At 36.6% G+C, this 16,566-nt stretch overlaps 1 protein-coding gene across 1 annotated transcript in view; it reads right to left on the reverse strand.

Moving 5' to 3' along the window:
- The window catches only part of IL1RAPL1 (interleukin 1 receptor accessory protein like 1), a 1,336,730-nt gene that overhangs the window by 35,513 nt on the left and 1,284,651 nt on the right, over positions 1–16,566 (reverse strand). Inside the window, exons 7-8 of the mRNA XM_067722926.1 lie at positions 15,807–15,939; positions 12,971–13,116 (exon numbers count right to left, since the gene is read on the reverse strand). Of these exons, the coding sequence (XP_067579027.1) occupies positions 12,971–13,116; positions 15,807–15,939 (279 nt within the window). The remainder of the gene's footprint in view (positions 1–12,970; positions 13,117–15,806; positions 15,940–16,566) is intronic.

The raw sequence follows: 16,566 nt of genomic DNA on the forward strand, positions 1-16,566 counted from the left end.
AACGAAGACCCAACACAGCCAAAAATAAATAAATATTTTAAAAAAATCATAATCCCACTTTAGAGAAAATATGGATTTCAAATTTCATTTAGTCTAATTGCATTGTTTTACAGACAAGGAAGCTAAACTGGTCTGAGAACAGTTAAAAGTTGACAGACTTTCCTGGCAGACCAGTGGTTAAGACTCCGTGCTTTTACTGTAGGGGGTGCGGGTTTGATCCCTGGTCAGGGATCTAAGATCCCACATGCCACGTGGCAAGTTGAAAATATATTATTTAATATTATCAACTTTTACGGGACTACTGAGTTGCCACTGACATTAATCTGCACAAGATGATGGCCAATACGGAATTCTGTTGTGACATCTTTAATGTATTCCTTTTAGCTACTTTCGATAGTGATATAGTTAAATAATATAGATGCATTTGTTCACTTGGAGAGAATTAGAAATGCACCCAAGCAGTTGTGAGTCATTACCTTGAAATGGTGAAGTAGTATAAATGAGTTTTCAAGTTATATTCACTTTATATTTCATACTAGAATTAGAATTCCAAACTGATCTAAGTCAGGCAATTTAAGTATCATTCTTTAGCTTTTGATAATGGCCTCTTCCATTTTAGTTTCCATGAATTTGGTAACCATTACCAGTCAGTACTTTGATCTGCCATAGCATACCTTAAGGAATTATAATTTCTATTCTGCAGTTACAGGAACTTATCTAAAGATCTGAGTCAACTTTACAAACACTTAAAACTATAAGAAAATTCCTGGGAAGAACAACTCTTTCATTTCACTTTCAAGATTTGCAAAATGAGGTACAATGACTCAAAACTCTGAGAACCTATAAAATCTGATGAATGGGCTAATAGATACTATTAGTCACCCGGAGTTTAATATGGTCTTACAAGATTACTGCACTGTGGCTTAAGGACAATTAGTTAACAAATGATAAAAATGAAGAACAATGACATAAAGAGACTTGCTTTAGGTCACACACAAGTGAAGAGTCAAATACAAACACTCTCAAGTAACTGTCCATTTCTTCATCCCTGTTCACAATTTTTCAGTCAATCCTCATTCATATCAAATTCTAATTCATGGTAATGATTCCTGGGTGACCTTTAAAATGACCTTTTTGTGCTTTCTTAAATATACCACTGGATTTCTTTTTGTGAAGTACAAACAAAATCTATTTTAATAGCATTTAAATGTCCATCTTTAATTTAGAGAAATCTACCTCCAGATATATCATCCTTCATAGAACACATGCTAAAAATAGTATATGTGCCCTAAAAATAGAGACTAATAGCTAACATATTTCTTACAGATGGCAAATGTAATTCTCAGCACTAAAATCTAATACAAGTTACCATGGAAATTTATTGGAAATCAACACGTTTTTTCCTACTATATGACCTGAGAGAGTAGTTAGCATTTTTTTATGTGTCACGTCTAACTTCTCACTTTACTGACCTGGTGGTCAAAGTTCGATATACAGGGAACTGCTTATTAAAAGTTATACCTTGCATTTTTGACCCAGTTGTGCCATTTCTCAACCGAGTGCAGGAATTCACAGCCATAAAAATGCACAGCCATCTTCCTCTCCCCAACAATGTTGCTTTCATGCCCCAGGACGGTGATAGACATCCCGCTGGCAGCAGTGACTCAACTACTGAGGACAACTAACCCACTGCCTTGCCCAGAGCTGGAACTTAATTCATCTTTAGTGAATGGGAATGATTTATTGCTTTCTCATACAACAGCATTATATGAATCATCTTTAACCAGCAGTGAAGTGAGACTTTGAGCAGGATATGAAGAATTGTCAGTCAATAGGTTGTCCTGACCCAGAAATAATGAGAATATTAAGGTAGTTCTGAGAAGTAAAAGTGAATGGTGTGTTGGTGGGTAGTGGCCATGGATATGCTATTCTGCTTGTGATCTCTGATCACATATGTGGAATTGTGCTATGTGCGTGCTCAATGATATCTGTAGGCTTCTTGCAAATATCTTAAACTGAATTATTATTTTCTAAAGTGCCTGTGTGTTACTTTCCAAGACAAAGATCTGAGTTCCAGTGAATTCCCTCTGCTCTCACTGTAGGTTTACTTGTGTTTTTATAACCTCTTTAGATGCTAGAAAGACGCCTGTAAAAAATGATTTGAACTTCTGAACACAAAGAAACTGTTTATCCAGGTTCTGTTACTGTGTTATTTTTTTCTTTGCCTGTTTTGCGATCATATCATTGACCAATAATATGTGGAGGTTCAATCTTCACACTGTCTGCCCTTCCTTACTACACATAATTGAAATTTAGCTGAATACAAGTGTTTAAAACAGGAAATTAGGGCTTCCCTGGTGGTGCAGTGGTTGAGAGTCCGCCTGCCGATGCAGGGGACACGGGTTCGTGCCCCAGTCCGGGAAGATCCCACATGCCGCGCAGCGGCTGGGCCCGTGAGCCATGGCCGCTGAGCCTGCGTGTCCGGAGCCTGTGCTCCGCAACGGGAGAGGCCACAACTGTGAGAGGCCCGCGTACCGCAAAAAAACCAAAACAAACAAACAAACAAACAAACAAAACCCAGGAAATTAGCAGTACTTACTGCCCATCATATATCTTGTTCCTCCTTGGGAACTGCTATTTGCACAGGCTGAACACTGTATACAGCCTATTTGCATAGATTGAAATATATGTATATATCCATATATAGGTTGTTGAGACATCCCTAAGTGGATTTCCTTTTTAAAAAGGGATATGGAGGAACTGTGTCCAACAATGAAGGCCCTCTTCATTTAAGAGGTTAATTATTTAATACTTGAAGACAGTGCTCTTTCAGACATCTCTCTGAGTAGCAAATGTGTTCTATAAAGCACAATTTCATTGAATACATGAGGCAAGTAACCTCATTAAGACTAGATGTGAGGGCAATGTACAAACGTTCAAACAGATTCAAAGGTGTTGACCACATAAAAAGAATGAGGCAATTAGTTAGAATTAGTCCCAGTGACTGGCTATACCCCTATTTCATTCCTCTGTGATGGCAACAGTGAACTCAAGAGAGCTAGTTGCTTTTCACCTGTTAGATTCTACCAAGTTTATTAGAGTACCTATTGCCTAGGCAAAGACCTTGGTATGCCAACTGTGGTCCACAGACCAGCAGCATCAAGAAACTTGTTTGAAATTCAAATCTGGAGTTCACCTCAAACTAATGATTTTTTTGCTGCACCACGCGACATGTGGGATCTTACTTCCCCAACCAGGGATCGAACCCATGCCCGCTGCAGTGGAAGTGCAGAATCTTAACCGCTGGACAACAAGGGAAGTCCCAGATGAGTGATTTTGAATCACTTTTTAACAAACTTCCTAGGTGATTTCTGTGTACTGTAAAGATTGCGATAACAACCACAACAGAAGATGGTAAAGCACTGCTCTAGGAACTTTGGGTTGACTTTCCAAGAGTGGTGTAGGGAAGCAAATTTTGCCACCCCAAAATGTGTCTCTTTGGTATGAGGATCAACTTAGTCTGGTTATTTTTTATTTTTTCCGGTACGCGGGCCTCTCCCTGCTGTGGTCTCTCCCGTTGCGGAGCACAGGCTCCGGACGTGCAGTCAGCGGCCACGGCTCACGGGCCCAGCCGCCCCGCGGCACGCGGGATCCTCCCAGAACGGGGCACGAACCCGTGTCCCCTGCATCGGCAGGCGGACTCCCAACCACTGCGCCACCAGGGAGGCCCTAGTCTGGTTATTTTTAAGAAATAGAAATTCAGGAAGTTTTTCTTTTTACATCTGTCTTAGTTGCCTAAAATAATTTAAATAAAGGACCTGTTCCCAGAATAGAGCTATCACCAGAGATATCTGCAAAGATCGTGGGCAAGGGTGTGGTGAGGTAGACCCAGCTTGCCTTTAGGACCAGTGGGAATATTCTCTCTGGTGTGTACATTACAGATAGGGTTATTTTTAGATCTCTAGATGGTCATGCCATAATTAATTTGTAAAAGAGCTCTATTTACTCAGCTTAAAGTAAATGCTTACATAAATTATTTCTAAATGTCACAGGAACTAACGCAAATGTTTTTTAACTTCATGTGATCTATGATTAATCTTTAGTCAATAAAAGCAAATTTAAACTTACTGGTTTAATTAAAACAGGTGTACCTTTAGAGTTATCAGCATTCAGTACAATACTTTTATTCTACCTAGGTTTACTAAAAGTCAAATAAGTTCATGTTATCTCTGCTACAAAATTTGTCAACAAGAAAAATAACTTAAGATGGTTAACTGCTTTAATGTCTCATAAAATCTTCAGGGGTAATCTAAGTGCGATTATTAAAAACAAATGTATTAAATAGATGTAAATGAGATAAGAGTTTTCAGGTGAACTTTCTAAAACGATGATTGTTTACTTAAATAGTTCCCCAAATCTTTCTGGTAACTTAACACCCTTAGGGTTTTGCTAGATCAAATTAAATGATGGAAATTCATTAAATATCTAGATCATTTCCAAATAAGATAAAATAATAAAACATTAATTATTGGACATAGTCTTATCTACTTTTGACTTCCTATTGCGGAGAAACTAAAGATGAATTTCAGTCTTTTAGTAACCATGTCTTGTGCCACATTGAAAGATTGCACTATTTAAAAGGGCATATATTTCTAGAAATTATAAAAGGTATTTATAGGCACAATATTGTAAATCAACTATACTTCAATAAAAAATTAAAAGAGCTGAAATTTTTAAAAAAGTGTATTTATAAATTTTCCACACCACAAAATGCTAATGTAGTTCACAATTATTTCTTTGTTTTCGCTAGAAATTAAGGTTTCTAATTATTACATGTGATTAAGGATACTAGAGATAATAAGGGAAACAATTCTGTATGCAAGGGAAGTAAAATGTATTTTTGGGTAAGAAAAGGCATGAGATAATGGAGGTGCATTTTTGTTGAGAGAAATAAAAGTGATTTTTGTCCTAGAGCTGATTATTTCAAACTGGGAAAGAGAAAAAGGGGCAAATTAAAGTGGCCATAGAAAGTTGTAGAAGTTTTGTGAAAAAGGGATCTTGGGAAAGAAATTTTATGTGTGATCAAGCTGGCTAAGATGGGGATAAATTTAATTATGTGAATAAATTTCAGTATCAAAGGTACACTTGTACAAAATTAGAATTTGGTTTTGCTTTCTGTTAAAAGCACAAAGGTTTTTTTTTAGATCATTGGTCTGCTCTTAATAAGCAATTGTAAACAAATATTTTCTTTATCATTAATGGCATCTGTCTAGAAAAACAAAAATTCTATGTTTTATCTTTATCAGGTCTCTGACTATTTAGGAAAGAAACCCGAGTCTCTTCAAATATTATAAGAGCTAAGTTGTTTTACAACTATTTAACTTTCTGTATTTGCCTGTGAAGTCTCTGTCATTCTGATTAAGTGAATAACTAAGTATTGTTTCATAGTGACCTAGGATCCTATTTGACAAGTGTTTTAAAATTTTTTGATATTTTTGACAAACTTCCCACAAGTAAAATTCTGATGAAGTCTTATTGACCTGGAAATAATTTGGGGGTTTTCCAAAAGGCCCCTGGAATACCTCAAAATATTTGCTTTCTCTCCTTATAAAAGAGAGATATTAAACTAATTAGGCTTATTGGGTATGCTAAATGATATGGGAAGCATTGTCAAATAAGTGATGATAAATGTTCTTAGGTTATATTATTTGGGTAAATGTTATTAATATAAATGTTCTAGAAATTATATAAAATTCATAAAATTCAGATATTTCCTGGTACAACGTTATTAGCCATAATTCTAGTTATTATCTTAAAACTTTATGTCACAGAAATAATCAAATTTCCTTTTCAATTGCACTACAGTGAATCAGATCTTTAACCATGCCATTTTAAGACTTTTGTCATTTATTGACAATTATTGTTTTACTCTGATGCTTTTGCAAACAAAACAAAAACTTCATCTTCAAGAAGATCCATAGAAAGGACTTTTTGACAATGTATCCTTCTGATAACTTTCAGATGATACCACTGAATTGGGTAAGAAATTATAGAACTCTAATCAAAAAACTGATGGCTTCACAAAACTGCTAACAAAAGATAAGAGCAACAAGAATTAATCACATGGGACTGAATAAATTGATGAATATGATTATAATTTTGACTTTTTTGTCTGAACTATAACTACATTTTTAATCTTTGTTTTTCAGATATAAGAAAACCTTTAATCTTACACTATGACTTAACAGCAATTTGGTAAGTTATATCTTTATAAGCAGAATTGAAACATTTATATTTTTCTCCCTACCTGATCCCTCCAGAATTCAGAAACTCATGGTGAATACTCTTATTTTCAGGGCATTCTAGTTATATTTACATAAGTTCAATAAGAATCTGTTCTCCTTGGAACAGGACACAATTGGAAATTTGTTATATTACCAAGGTTTTCACTGGAATGTCTTATTTGAGAGAGACATGCATAGACTCAGATATGACCAGACAGCTTTAAGGAACTAAGGTTGACTTTATGGAGCCAATAAGGCCCTTTGGAAAAACAGCCTGGCACCTTGCTTACAGGGTTCCCGGCAGCCTTACCAGGGGAGTAAGGCAGGTCACTTCCTGGCAGGTGCAGGAACCTCAGGATATTTGGGGGACCTCAGAAAGTGAGGAATTCACCCAAAGCTACAGGTATTACAGGCAAGCATGATGGCGAGTGTTTGGCTTGCCTTCCTCGCCTCGGGGGCATTTAAAAGTTCAATCTGGAGATTCCTTACTGAACTTTAACCATCCCGTACATCACATTTATGTGATGATGTACAAGTTAAAGATATAAGAGAGAAGTACAAGTTAAAGATCTTTATTAAGAATTTAACATTTAGTTAGGAAAACAAACAAAATAAAGGACTTCCAATGACTATGCCCATATATAAATTAAATACTAAGAGCTCTGGCCCACATGGTTAACAGGAATGATAAAAACTGAAGGGCTTATCATTCTCGGCTCTCAATATGGGTGTGGTCCTGGATCATTCCCTTGTTACTTATTAATTGAGAAATAAGCTAATCATCAGCTAAGAGTGGTCCTTTTCTTTCCTAACAAAGATGCTGCTTGGATATTCCAATTCACACTTAGGAAAACAATAACCAAAAGGACTGAAAGGCAAAACTATGCTACGTTACAAATATCCATGCTGTAGCTGATCAAGAAAAACTGGGATCAACAGACCTTTGAAAAGATATTCCACTGTTGAGGCAAAAATAACTTGGAGTTAACCTCACTTAAATCATATATTCTATACCTGAGGAAATAGCTCAAAAGTTTAGTTTTCATGCCTGTAATTTTGGTGGCAGTCAAATAATCTTGTTGCAATGTCCATATCAAGAAACTCAAAGGTACAAAATCACTAGTACCAGACAATTTGTGCTCTTGGCATCCATAATAGCCTCCAACGTGGGTTTTATTTGTTTATTTGTTTTGGTGTTAGTTGCCAAGAAAAAAAAAAGAATTGAGGTCAGATTAAATGTCTTACATAACTGAGGAGCAGAGAAGCAAGAAAAATGTTACAGGATAGAATAAAACTTTGACTTCAAAATGTCAGATCTTATCCAAAGAGAGAATTTGTTAAACCTGATGGCTCTGATTTGGAGATGCTGCAGCAACATAACTAAAGTTCTTTAATATTTTGGCATTGCACAAGCAAAGAAGAGGGACAGAATATACCCTCCGAAAATATGCCTCTTTGATATAAACATTATTTAAGGCTGATTATTTTTAGGAGACAGCAGACACAGGAGAAGCTCTAAAAACCGAGTAGAAGTTACTCTTTGTAAGAGATATTTACATTTATAAAAGAAATCCTCATTTGTAAGGGTGTTTCCCTTGCTGTACCAGGGAGAGGATGACTCTGAATCTCCAGAAACTCATCAGTGGAGAAGGCAGAGAATTAAATCTGCAGAACAACCATGCCCATGGTTACTGTGCTTTTCCTGGCCACCTCCCTGCTCCCCAACACCTTGTTTTGTCTTTAGCTGGAGATGGTAATTAAGGTGCTGGCTTGGGCCACTTCAGGGAGTTACTCAGCTTTCCTGGGTTCTCCCACGTATACAGGAGGAATATATGCTATTAAATTTATGTTTGTTTTTCTCCTGTTAATCTATCTTTTATTACACGGTGTGTCTCAGCCAAGAACCTAGAAAGGTAGAGGGAAAATGATTTTTCCTCCCCCACAGTAACGACTCAGTAAAAGTGACTCTTCTGTGGATGTCTACTCAATTTTTAATGGGTCATGGTCTTTGTAGGGAGATGCAGCCATAAAGAGATGTAGGAGGTTTTGATGTCTGGGCAAAGTTTGGCTTTTCCATATTCTGAAATCAATGGTCGAAGATGTCAAAGGATGAGCCCCGAGAGAGCTTTAAACAGTTCTATAGTCTTACTGTATCTCTCAGCAAATAAATGCACTAGGTAAATACCAACAAGGATAGGGGCACAGAGTACAAAAATGATTCATTATAAGAAGGGATAAGGACTCCACTGGGTCTAAATTCATCTGGCTTTAAAACAATGCGTCCTAAATAATGTACATGTTAATTACATTACTAAAGATATTCCGAGGACTAGGGAGTTTATAGAGCAAGTCTAATTCCCATTGATTACACTCTTTGGAGGGAGAGAGGGAGGGAGGGAGAGAGAGAGACTGCACATGCAACAATTAAAATGGGTTTGAGGGGGAATAGAGAAAAACCAGATATTTATCATTATTAACTAGTGCTAGTCTCTGAGGTAGATACTTTGCCAGTCCCCAAACTACTTCGTGATGAATGAAGTGCCATAATACTGTAATCGATATATCTAAACATAACCATTCACAACAGGACTGTTAATGAACATTCCCTTAATGTGACAGCTTCAAAGCCAAACATTCCCTAGAAGCACAATTCTATCAATACATTAGAAGTGCTTAATATCAATGTAATTTAAAAAGCAGATGATGGCATTTCAAATTATATTGGTTCTTATTTCCTGTTCATTTAATTTTATGAGTGCCAGACACATAGTAGGTTCTTAACAATTATCATTAAATGCATGAATAAATAAATGAAGATCTCCTTTCGGACAGCACATTCAAACTAAAGTAAATCTGTTATAAAGAAAAATACAGAATCAACGGAACAAAATTGCTGGAGCTGCAGCTGACCATTTTAATGAATGATAAATTAGATTTCAGGGAGTTTTTAATGGAACACATTATTGCTGCATCCTAAATTAGCCAGAACATCATGTAGTTGGAGTAGAAAAATCATGTAATAGCTGCTAACATTTACTAGGTGATAAATATGTGTCAGACATTGTGATACATATTGATATATATTCATTTATTAAATCCTCATAGCTACTCTATATGGAAGGTACTATTATTATTCCCCTTTTACACAAGAGGAATTTGAGGCTCACAGAGAATAAGGGATTTGTCCAAGATAGCATAGCTAGTAAGCAGAGAGTAGGTTTCATACAGACAGCCTTGCTCCAGAGTCCAAACCCTTAAACATTAAACTACTTTGCTCCAGACAGTAAACATGTCCACGCTGTGAGGTCATCCAGAATTAGAGTATGGATGAAAAACTCAGCGGATGAGTAAGAAATTTAGGACTGCCTGATCGGTGCAAGAGGGGCTAGCCCAGAGGCCAGAGCACAGTGCTGCTGAGTACCCATCTGGAGAATTGTTTGTGTTAGAGAAATGGAAAACATAAAAATGAAAGGAAAATAAAAGGGCGGGGTTTTGGAGGGAAACTGAAGGTCAGTGTTTGATGTGTGGTCGAATCGGGTAGCAGCAATTAGGAATCTAAGCAAAGACATCTGGGTAAAAGATTCAGAGACATATATGGAATTCAATTCAATAGGCAATGGTGGAGACAAGAAATAGCACAGTAGTGAATGTTGCTCTACTCTTTGCTTTGGTTCTTTTTGGAACAAGGATCTAACCCTCAAGCTTGTCAGGCCAGGGACTAGAGTGAGGAATAAGAGGCAGGGTAGTCATACACTAATATGGCCCCATGGCCCTTTGTCTCTGTTTCACTGTATAACCTAGTTCTCTGTATAGCATGTGACATGATCCTAACTGTCCAAGTACCTTCCCTGGCTGCAGGAATCAACAACTCTGAATATTCCCAAGCAAGGATTTTCCTTTTCTTTTTTTAAAAATTTATTTATTTTATTTTTGGCTGCGTTGGGTCTTCGTTGCTGCACGCGGGCTTTCTCTAGCTGAAGTGAGTGGGGGCTACTCTTCGTTGCGGTGCGCGGGCTTCTCATTGCAGTGGCTTCTCTTGTTGCAGAGCACAGGCTCTAGGCGTGCGGGCTTCAGTAGTTGTGGCACGGGGGCTCAGTAGTTGTGGCATGGGGGCTCAGTAGTTGTGGCTTGCGGGCTCCAGAGCGCAGGCTCAGCAGCTCAGTAGTTGTGGTGAATGGGCTTAGTTACTCCGCGGCATGTGGGATCTTCCTGGACCAGGTCTCAAACCCGTGTCCCCTGCATTGGCAGGTGGATTCTTAACCGCTGCGCCACCAGGGAAGCCCCTCAAGCAATACAGTAACACATCTGGTCATTACATAATTGCTAGCATGACAGCAATTTAACTCTTTCAGGGACCCTATGATCAAAGACTCAAACTATCAGCTCACATGTGCTGTGTCTTGACCTTCTGAACCTTTCAGGGCTGGGGAACTTGCAGTTATGCCATCTGTTAACTAGAGTCCTTTGTTTTTCCCCGTAGATGGTTGGGGTAGACCATTCCACACTGCTGTCATTGTGAATTGATGACTTATTTGCTGCAGCTCCCTTAAAAGGAAGGTGAACACTAACTTTAAGAGGGACTTTTGGAGAACATGACCTTGAAGAACTCTTTTTGGCTTCTTACTGCTTTTATTTTATTAAGAATAAAATGCTGTTGGCATAAATACATCTTTGAAAAACACTGTGGAAGATCTAAGTATTCAAGAGTGCTCTAGCATTGTCCACTACTTTCTTCTTCATGTTTGGGGAATTAGACAGTATTGGAAAAGTTTTTTCAAACAATTTCCTTGATTCCTCAGTCATTTATTTTTGTAGTACTGGAAGCTTCTGTAGCTATGGGCAACTTAACCTTAGGCCACACATGCTAAAAATAGCGTGGGGCTGTGTGCCCCTTCCTGGCTGTGTGCCTGGCTGCTAGAAGAGAGCTTTAATAATTGTATCCTTCTTGGAAACAACCCAGCTTCTGTACTGTAACTGTCACTCCTACTTTGTCCTAAAAAGAAATATACGTTGCTCAAGAGAGTAACCAGAATGGTGCAAGTATTTTATCCACATAAAAGAAGAATGAATAAAAGGAACTAAAGAAGTTGAATCTAGGGAAATGAAGGCCCAGAAGGATTATGGTGACGGTCCTCAAACTTTTGAAGGGCTATTTTGGGGAAGAGAGATTGAAAGTGGGGTCAAGGAGTAGACAGACAGTGAAATAGGAATGCTTTGTAATAGTTATGTTTTTCCAAAGATACAATTGGCTTCCTTGAGGAGGAATGTGATCCAGTATAAGCTGACCGATCACTGAGGAAGATGTTATGGAGTAGTTCAATTACACATTTAAATTGCTTCCAACCGTGAGAAGCTATTTCTGTCCTTTTATATGTATAATATTTCTACTCTAAATCCCTTCATTGACTGAATATATGTGTTAAGCTAGAGAAACAAACAATCATGTTGCTTACTAACTGCTGCTTACCTTTTCCCTGTTAACATCCCCCCAAAAGTAAAGTATTTTAATATTATAGTCACCTTGACAACAGAAGTGTCTGTTTTAATAGCTTTCAGTAACATTATTCAAAGAGAATCTATTGTCCACTAAAGTGAGGGGAACAGTCTTCGGCATTCTCTTTCTTTTCCAACCTCAAAGAGTTTAGGATTAAACATGTGCTTTGAAATTAAAATCACTGTGAATGTGCTGAGTAAGAGAACATCCAGAAAGTTTTCACTTAGCATAATGTAGAAAAAATATATTTTTCTCTGCGATGTACATGAAAATTTTCACCAACTAAAAGGCATGGCTCAAATTTTACAATCGTCTATAATTTCAAACAATTCAATATCTATTTATATATATTTTATCCCTGTGTGTAAGGTGTTGGGGTTGCCGTGGAATCAGATTTAGTGAATTGCTATTCATGAATAATAATTGACAAATAATTCACTAGCGAATTATTATTAATCATGGGAGGATATTACACATGTGAAACTTATCCAAGGCAGAAAAAAAGTCAAAAACAACTACAATGGGGAATCCATTGGACATAATTCTTACACTCAAGGAACAACCTTCCAATAAGGAGCACAATCTTTGACTTAAAACTGTCCTGGTTATTTTTAATTGGTTTGCCTATATCTAATAATAAAGAGTAGCATCTAACTAAATACTTCCTGTGTACAGGCTCCATGCCAAGCTCTTCACATTTACTGTCTTCTTTCATCCTTAAAACACACTGAAGAGTTGATATTATTATTTCCCCATTCCATATTATCAGAAAACTGAAGCTTAAGGAAGTTAGATATCATTCCTAAGGTTATACAGTTGGTATTAAAACAGAGCAAGGGGGACTTCCCTGGTGGTCCAGTGGTGAAGACTCCCCGCTTCCACTGCAGGGGGAATGGGTTCAATCCCTGGTGGGTTTGATCCCTGGTTCAAGAACTAAGATCCCGCATACCATGAGGCCCGGCCAAAACAAACAAACCAACAAAAAAACAAAGCAAGGAATCTGAGTCTGACTCTAGTGTATGAGCTAGTCACCTATCTGCTGTGTTACATGTTTTGATGGCCCTAATGCTAATGTAATTATTTTATTTAGAATAAATTTACGTAAAAACAATTAAAGAACTTTTTGCTTCCCAATTACTTCCCTTCCATTAAAGGTTAAGTCAACCACTCAAGCTTAGAAGGTTACACTCACCCCGTTTGTGAAGGAGAACACTGGCATGCCGACGTCCATTTCCATTTTCAACATAACAGGAGTAATTTCCCAAGTCACCTTCTTCTACAGAGTCCACAATTAATGAGATGGAAACTTCCTGTTCCCCAAGATGCTCCTTGAGGATTCTAAAATATAAAGCAAAACGAAACAAAAAACCCCACACAAACATACACATACATGAAAAAGAAAAACATTTAGATGAATCTGAATCTGATGTGAAAAAACCTACAGCATCTGTGCTTCAAATTTGGTCATGGATTAATGCTATCTTAATTAAATTATATCATGCCCTTTTCTTCTTCACTTCTAATAAGGAAGCTTGTCTTTGTAGATGCTAATTAAGTTGCAGTTAATTATCTCTCTTAGCAGGACAATCACACTATCATAATAAAGAGGTGAGAGAGACCTTGAAGAAAAGTTTACAAATTGCTTTCCCTTTAAGAAGAAATATGATGTAAGGGTGAGATAAGAAATTCTAATGTCTTCGCTGGAGGACTAATTATCTACCAGGTTAATTTAAAAAAATAAAAGGAAGAATAGAAAATTTCTGAGCTATTTTGACATTTCAATTGAAACCTCTAGCCTATTTTTTTTTAATGGTGCAAATCAATTCCTATTTTAAAAGAAACATGAAATTACAAAACTGTAGACTAAATGTTTGATGAAGTGTTTAATTCTGACATTTAAAATTAATGGTAAACGCTCACTAATCTCAGTGTCAAGGATTTTAGCAATCTTTTTAGAACAAATGGAAAACTTCAAAGTAAGCCTCCCTTTCCTTGCTCACAAAGTTTCCACCTCTACCCTCCCACCTGCTTGGTAACTCATCTCTGCACAATACTTCCTAATGCAGAATTAAAGAAAAATACCTTTCTAGAACATTCCCTGAGCACCCACAACAGGAGAGAGGGGAAAAGTTAGGAGGTTTATTATCCTTCTTTAACCTTAGCATTTCAGAGTGTATGGGTATGAGATAATAGTGAAGTTCTGAACATGAGAAATGGCAGAGGAACATTTTAGTACATACTGGAGAATTACTCATCTGGGCATTTCAGAACCCAACTGCAGTGCAATATTCTTGTGTATTTGTTGCCAGGAAGAAAATTCCAGTAGAAATAATCTTATATGACAGTTCTATAGGTTTTTATTTTCTATCGAAAATCTTTTTCTCTTATATCTTTCATCAAGTTTTAAAACTCCTCACATTTAAGAAGAAGAATTTAGTTAAAATGCTCATATATACCCAGAAGAGGCGATCTTTAGATGGGAGAATGTTTACAATTGATCAGTATTTTGATTCACTTATAGCTTATTTATTAATATATTTGCCAATTTACATTATGATTAAAAATGAGTATCTGTGTATAAGCCTACTTTGGGTCATAATTGAATACCTCAATACTTAAAAGTAAATGAACAAATACATTAATTATTTTTTTTAAAAAAGAAGGAAGAGGCTTAAGCATGATGCCCTCAAAATCGATTGTATTTTAATTATTCACTATTATTCCCACTATATTAATGTTTAGACCTTAAAGTCAGACTAAAAAAGGTGATAAAAACATTTTTTGTATCCTTTATCATTCCTATCAAGTGCTTTATAGTCAACATGATGCCTAAAATATGTAAAAACATATAAAAGGATGTTAGAAAGATTGTGTTTGGTTGAATCCTAGAAACCTGTTAATATCTTCTCTCAAAAATTAAGAAAAAGAGCTCTTATAAACCGAAGGCATAATATCACATTTTCCATGTTTTTTTTAAACATCTTTATTGGAGTATAATTGCTTTACAATGAATGATGTGTTAGTTTCTGCTTTATAATAAAGTGAATCAGCTATACATATACATATATCCCCATATCCCCTTCCTCTTGCGTCTCCCTCCCACCCTCCCTATCCCACCCGTCTAGGTGGTCACAAAACACCAAGCTGATCTCCCTGTGCTATATGGCTGCTTCCCACTAGCTAGCTATTTTACATTTGGTAGTGTATATATGTCCATGCCACTCTCTCACTTCGTCCCAGCTTACCCTCCCCACTCCCCGTGTCCTCAAGTCCATTCTCTATGTCTGTGTCTTTATTCCTGTCCTGCCCCTAGGTTCTTCAGAACCTTTGTTTTTTTTTTTTTTTTTTTAGATTCCATATATATGTGTTAGCATACAGTATTTGTTTTTCTCTTTCTGAATTACTTCGCTCTGTAGGACAGACTCTAGGTCCATCCACCTCACTACAAATAACTCAATTTTGTTTCTTTTTATGGCTGAGTAATATTCCATTGTATATATGTGCCACATCTTCTTTATCCACTCATCTGTCGATGGACACTTAGGTTACTTCCATGTCCTGGCTATTGTAAATAGAGCTGCAGTGAACATTGTGGTACATGACTCTTTTTGAATTATGGTTTTCTCAGGGTATATGCCCAGTAGTGGGATTGCTGGGTCATATGGTAGTTCTATTTGCAGTTTTTTTAAGGAACCCCCATACTGTTCTACATAGTGGCTGTATCATCTGATCTCAGACATTTTCCATATTTGATGCTATTTTGATCTCTCTCACACTCAGTTTATTCCTTAGTGAAAAACTCCTTTTTAATTCTCTTAAATTCTTTGCAAATGGCACTCCTGTTTGACAATTTCATAGTCACACTCTCAAGACTATTTTGCCTCTTTGCCACTAAATGTTGCAATATTTTTATTATAATAGTAAAACACTCCCCCAAACCCCTTCTTTTCTTTTAGTTCACTTTCTATTCACTAAGAGGACAAAAGTTAATCTTGATTGTACAAGTTAAAAGACAAAAATTACTTTACCTAATGTCACTTTCCCAAACTCGATTTTCATCCAGATCTTCAATAAACTTCTCTCCTTTCATCCAGTATATTAAAGGACTGACATCTCCACTGTACCCAAAGAAAGCTCTGCAGGTTAGATTAGCTGAATCACCTGTTGAGAGAAGTGATGAAAATGTGTTATAAAACTGTTTGTACACTCTTATTTTAGGCAAAGTGGCAGGTAACATTTTAATCACTTCATTGTTTTAATGAAACATCTTTCTAAAGTCACATTTTTCAGATGTTTTCTATCTTTGTCAAATTCATGTGGGCTTTTGACAGCTTATTTAGTGGAAAGTGAATTACTTATAAGATTTTGAAGAACACTGGTCGGTTATTTCATAGAAGGTTCTTCCATTTAAGTTTGCCTGATTTTTCCACATGATTAAATTGAGGTTATGAATTACTGGGAATGGTACCATGGAGGTGACGTGCCCTTCTCAAAGCATGATATCAGACAGTACATAATGTTGATAATATAAGATTTTGTAAAGCAGGTAGAAGATGTTTCTCAGTCCTGAATGTGGAAAACAGAAAGAGAACAAAATCTTTTCATGGGAAAGAAATGAAATTGTAAAATGCAGGATCCCCTAAAAATGTTATTAAAATATTTGTACTATATGAGGAATAGTATTTTAATTAGGAAACCAACACACGCTCAGGTAAAAAAGTGCATTAAAATACAAATGAACAACTCCTGAGAATAAATATTTGGGATGTTTATAAGATGTAAAATCAA

The sequence above is a fragment of the Pseudorca crassidens genome, chromosome X (assembly GCF_039906515.1).
Source record: "Pseudorca crassidens isolate mPseCra1 chromosome X, mPseCra1.hap1, whole genome shotgun sequence".
Lineage (NCBI taxonomy): Eukaryota > Metazoa > Chordata > Mammalia > Artiodactyla > Delphinidae > Pseudorca > Pseudorca crassidens.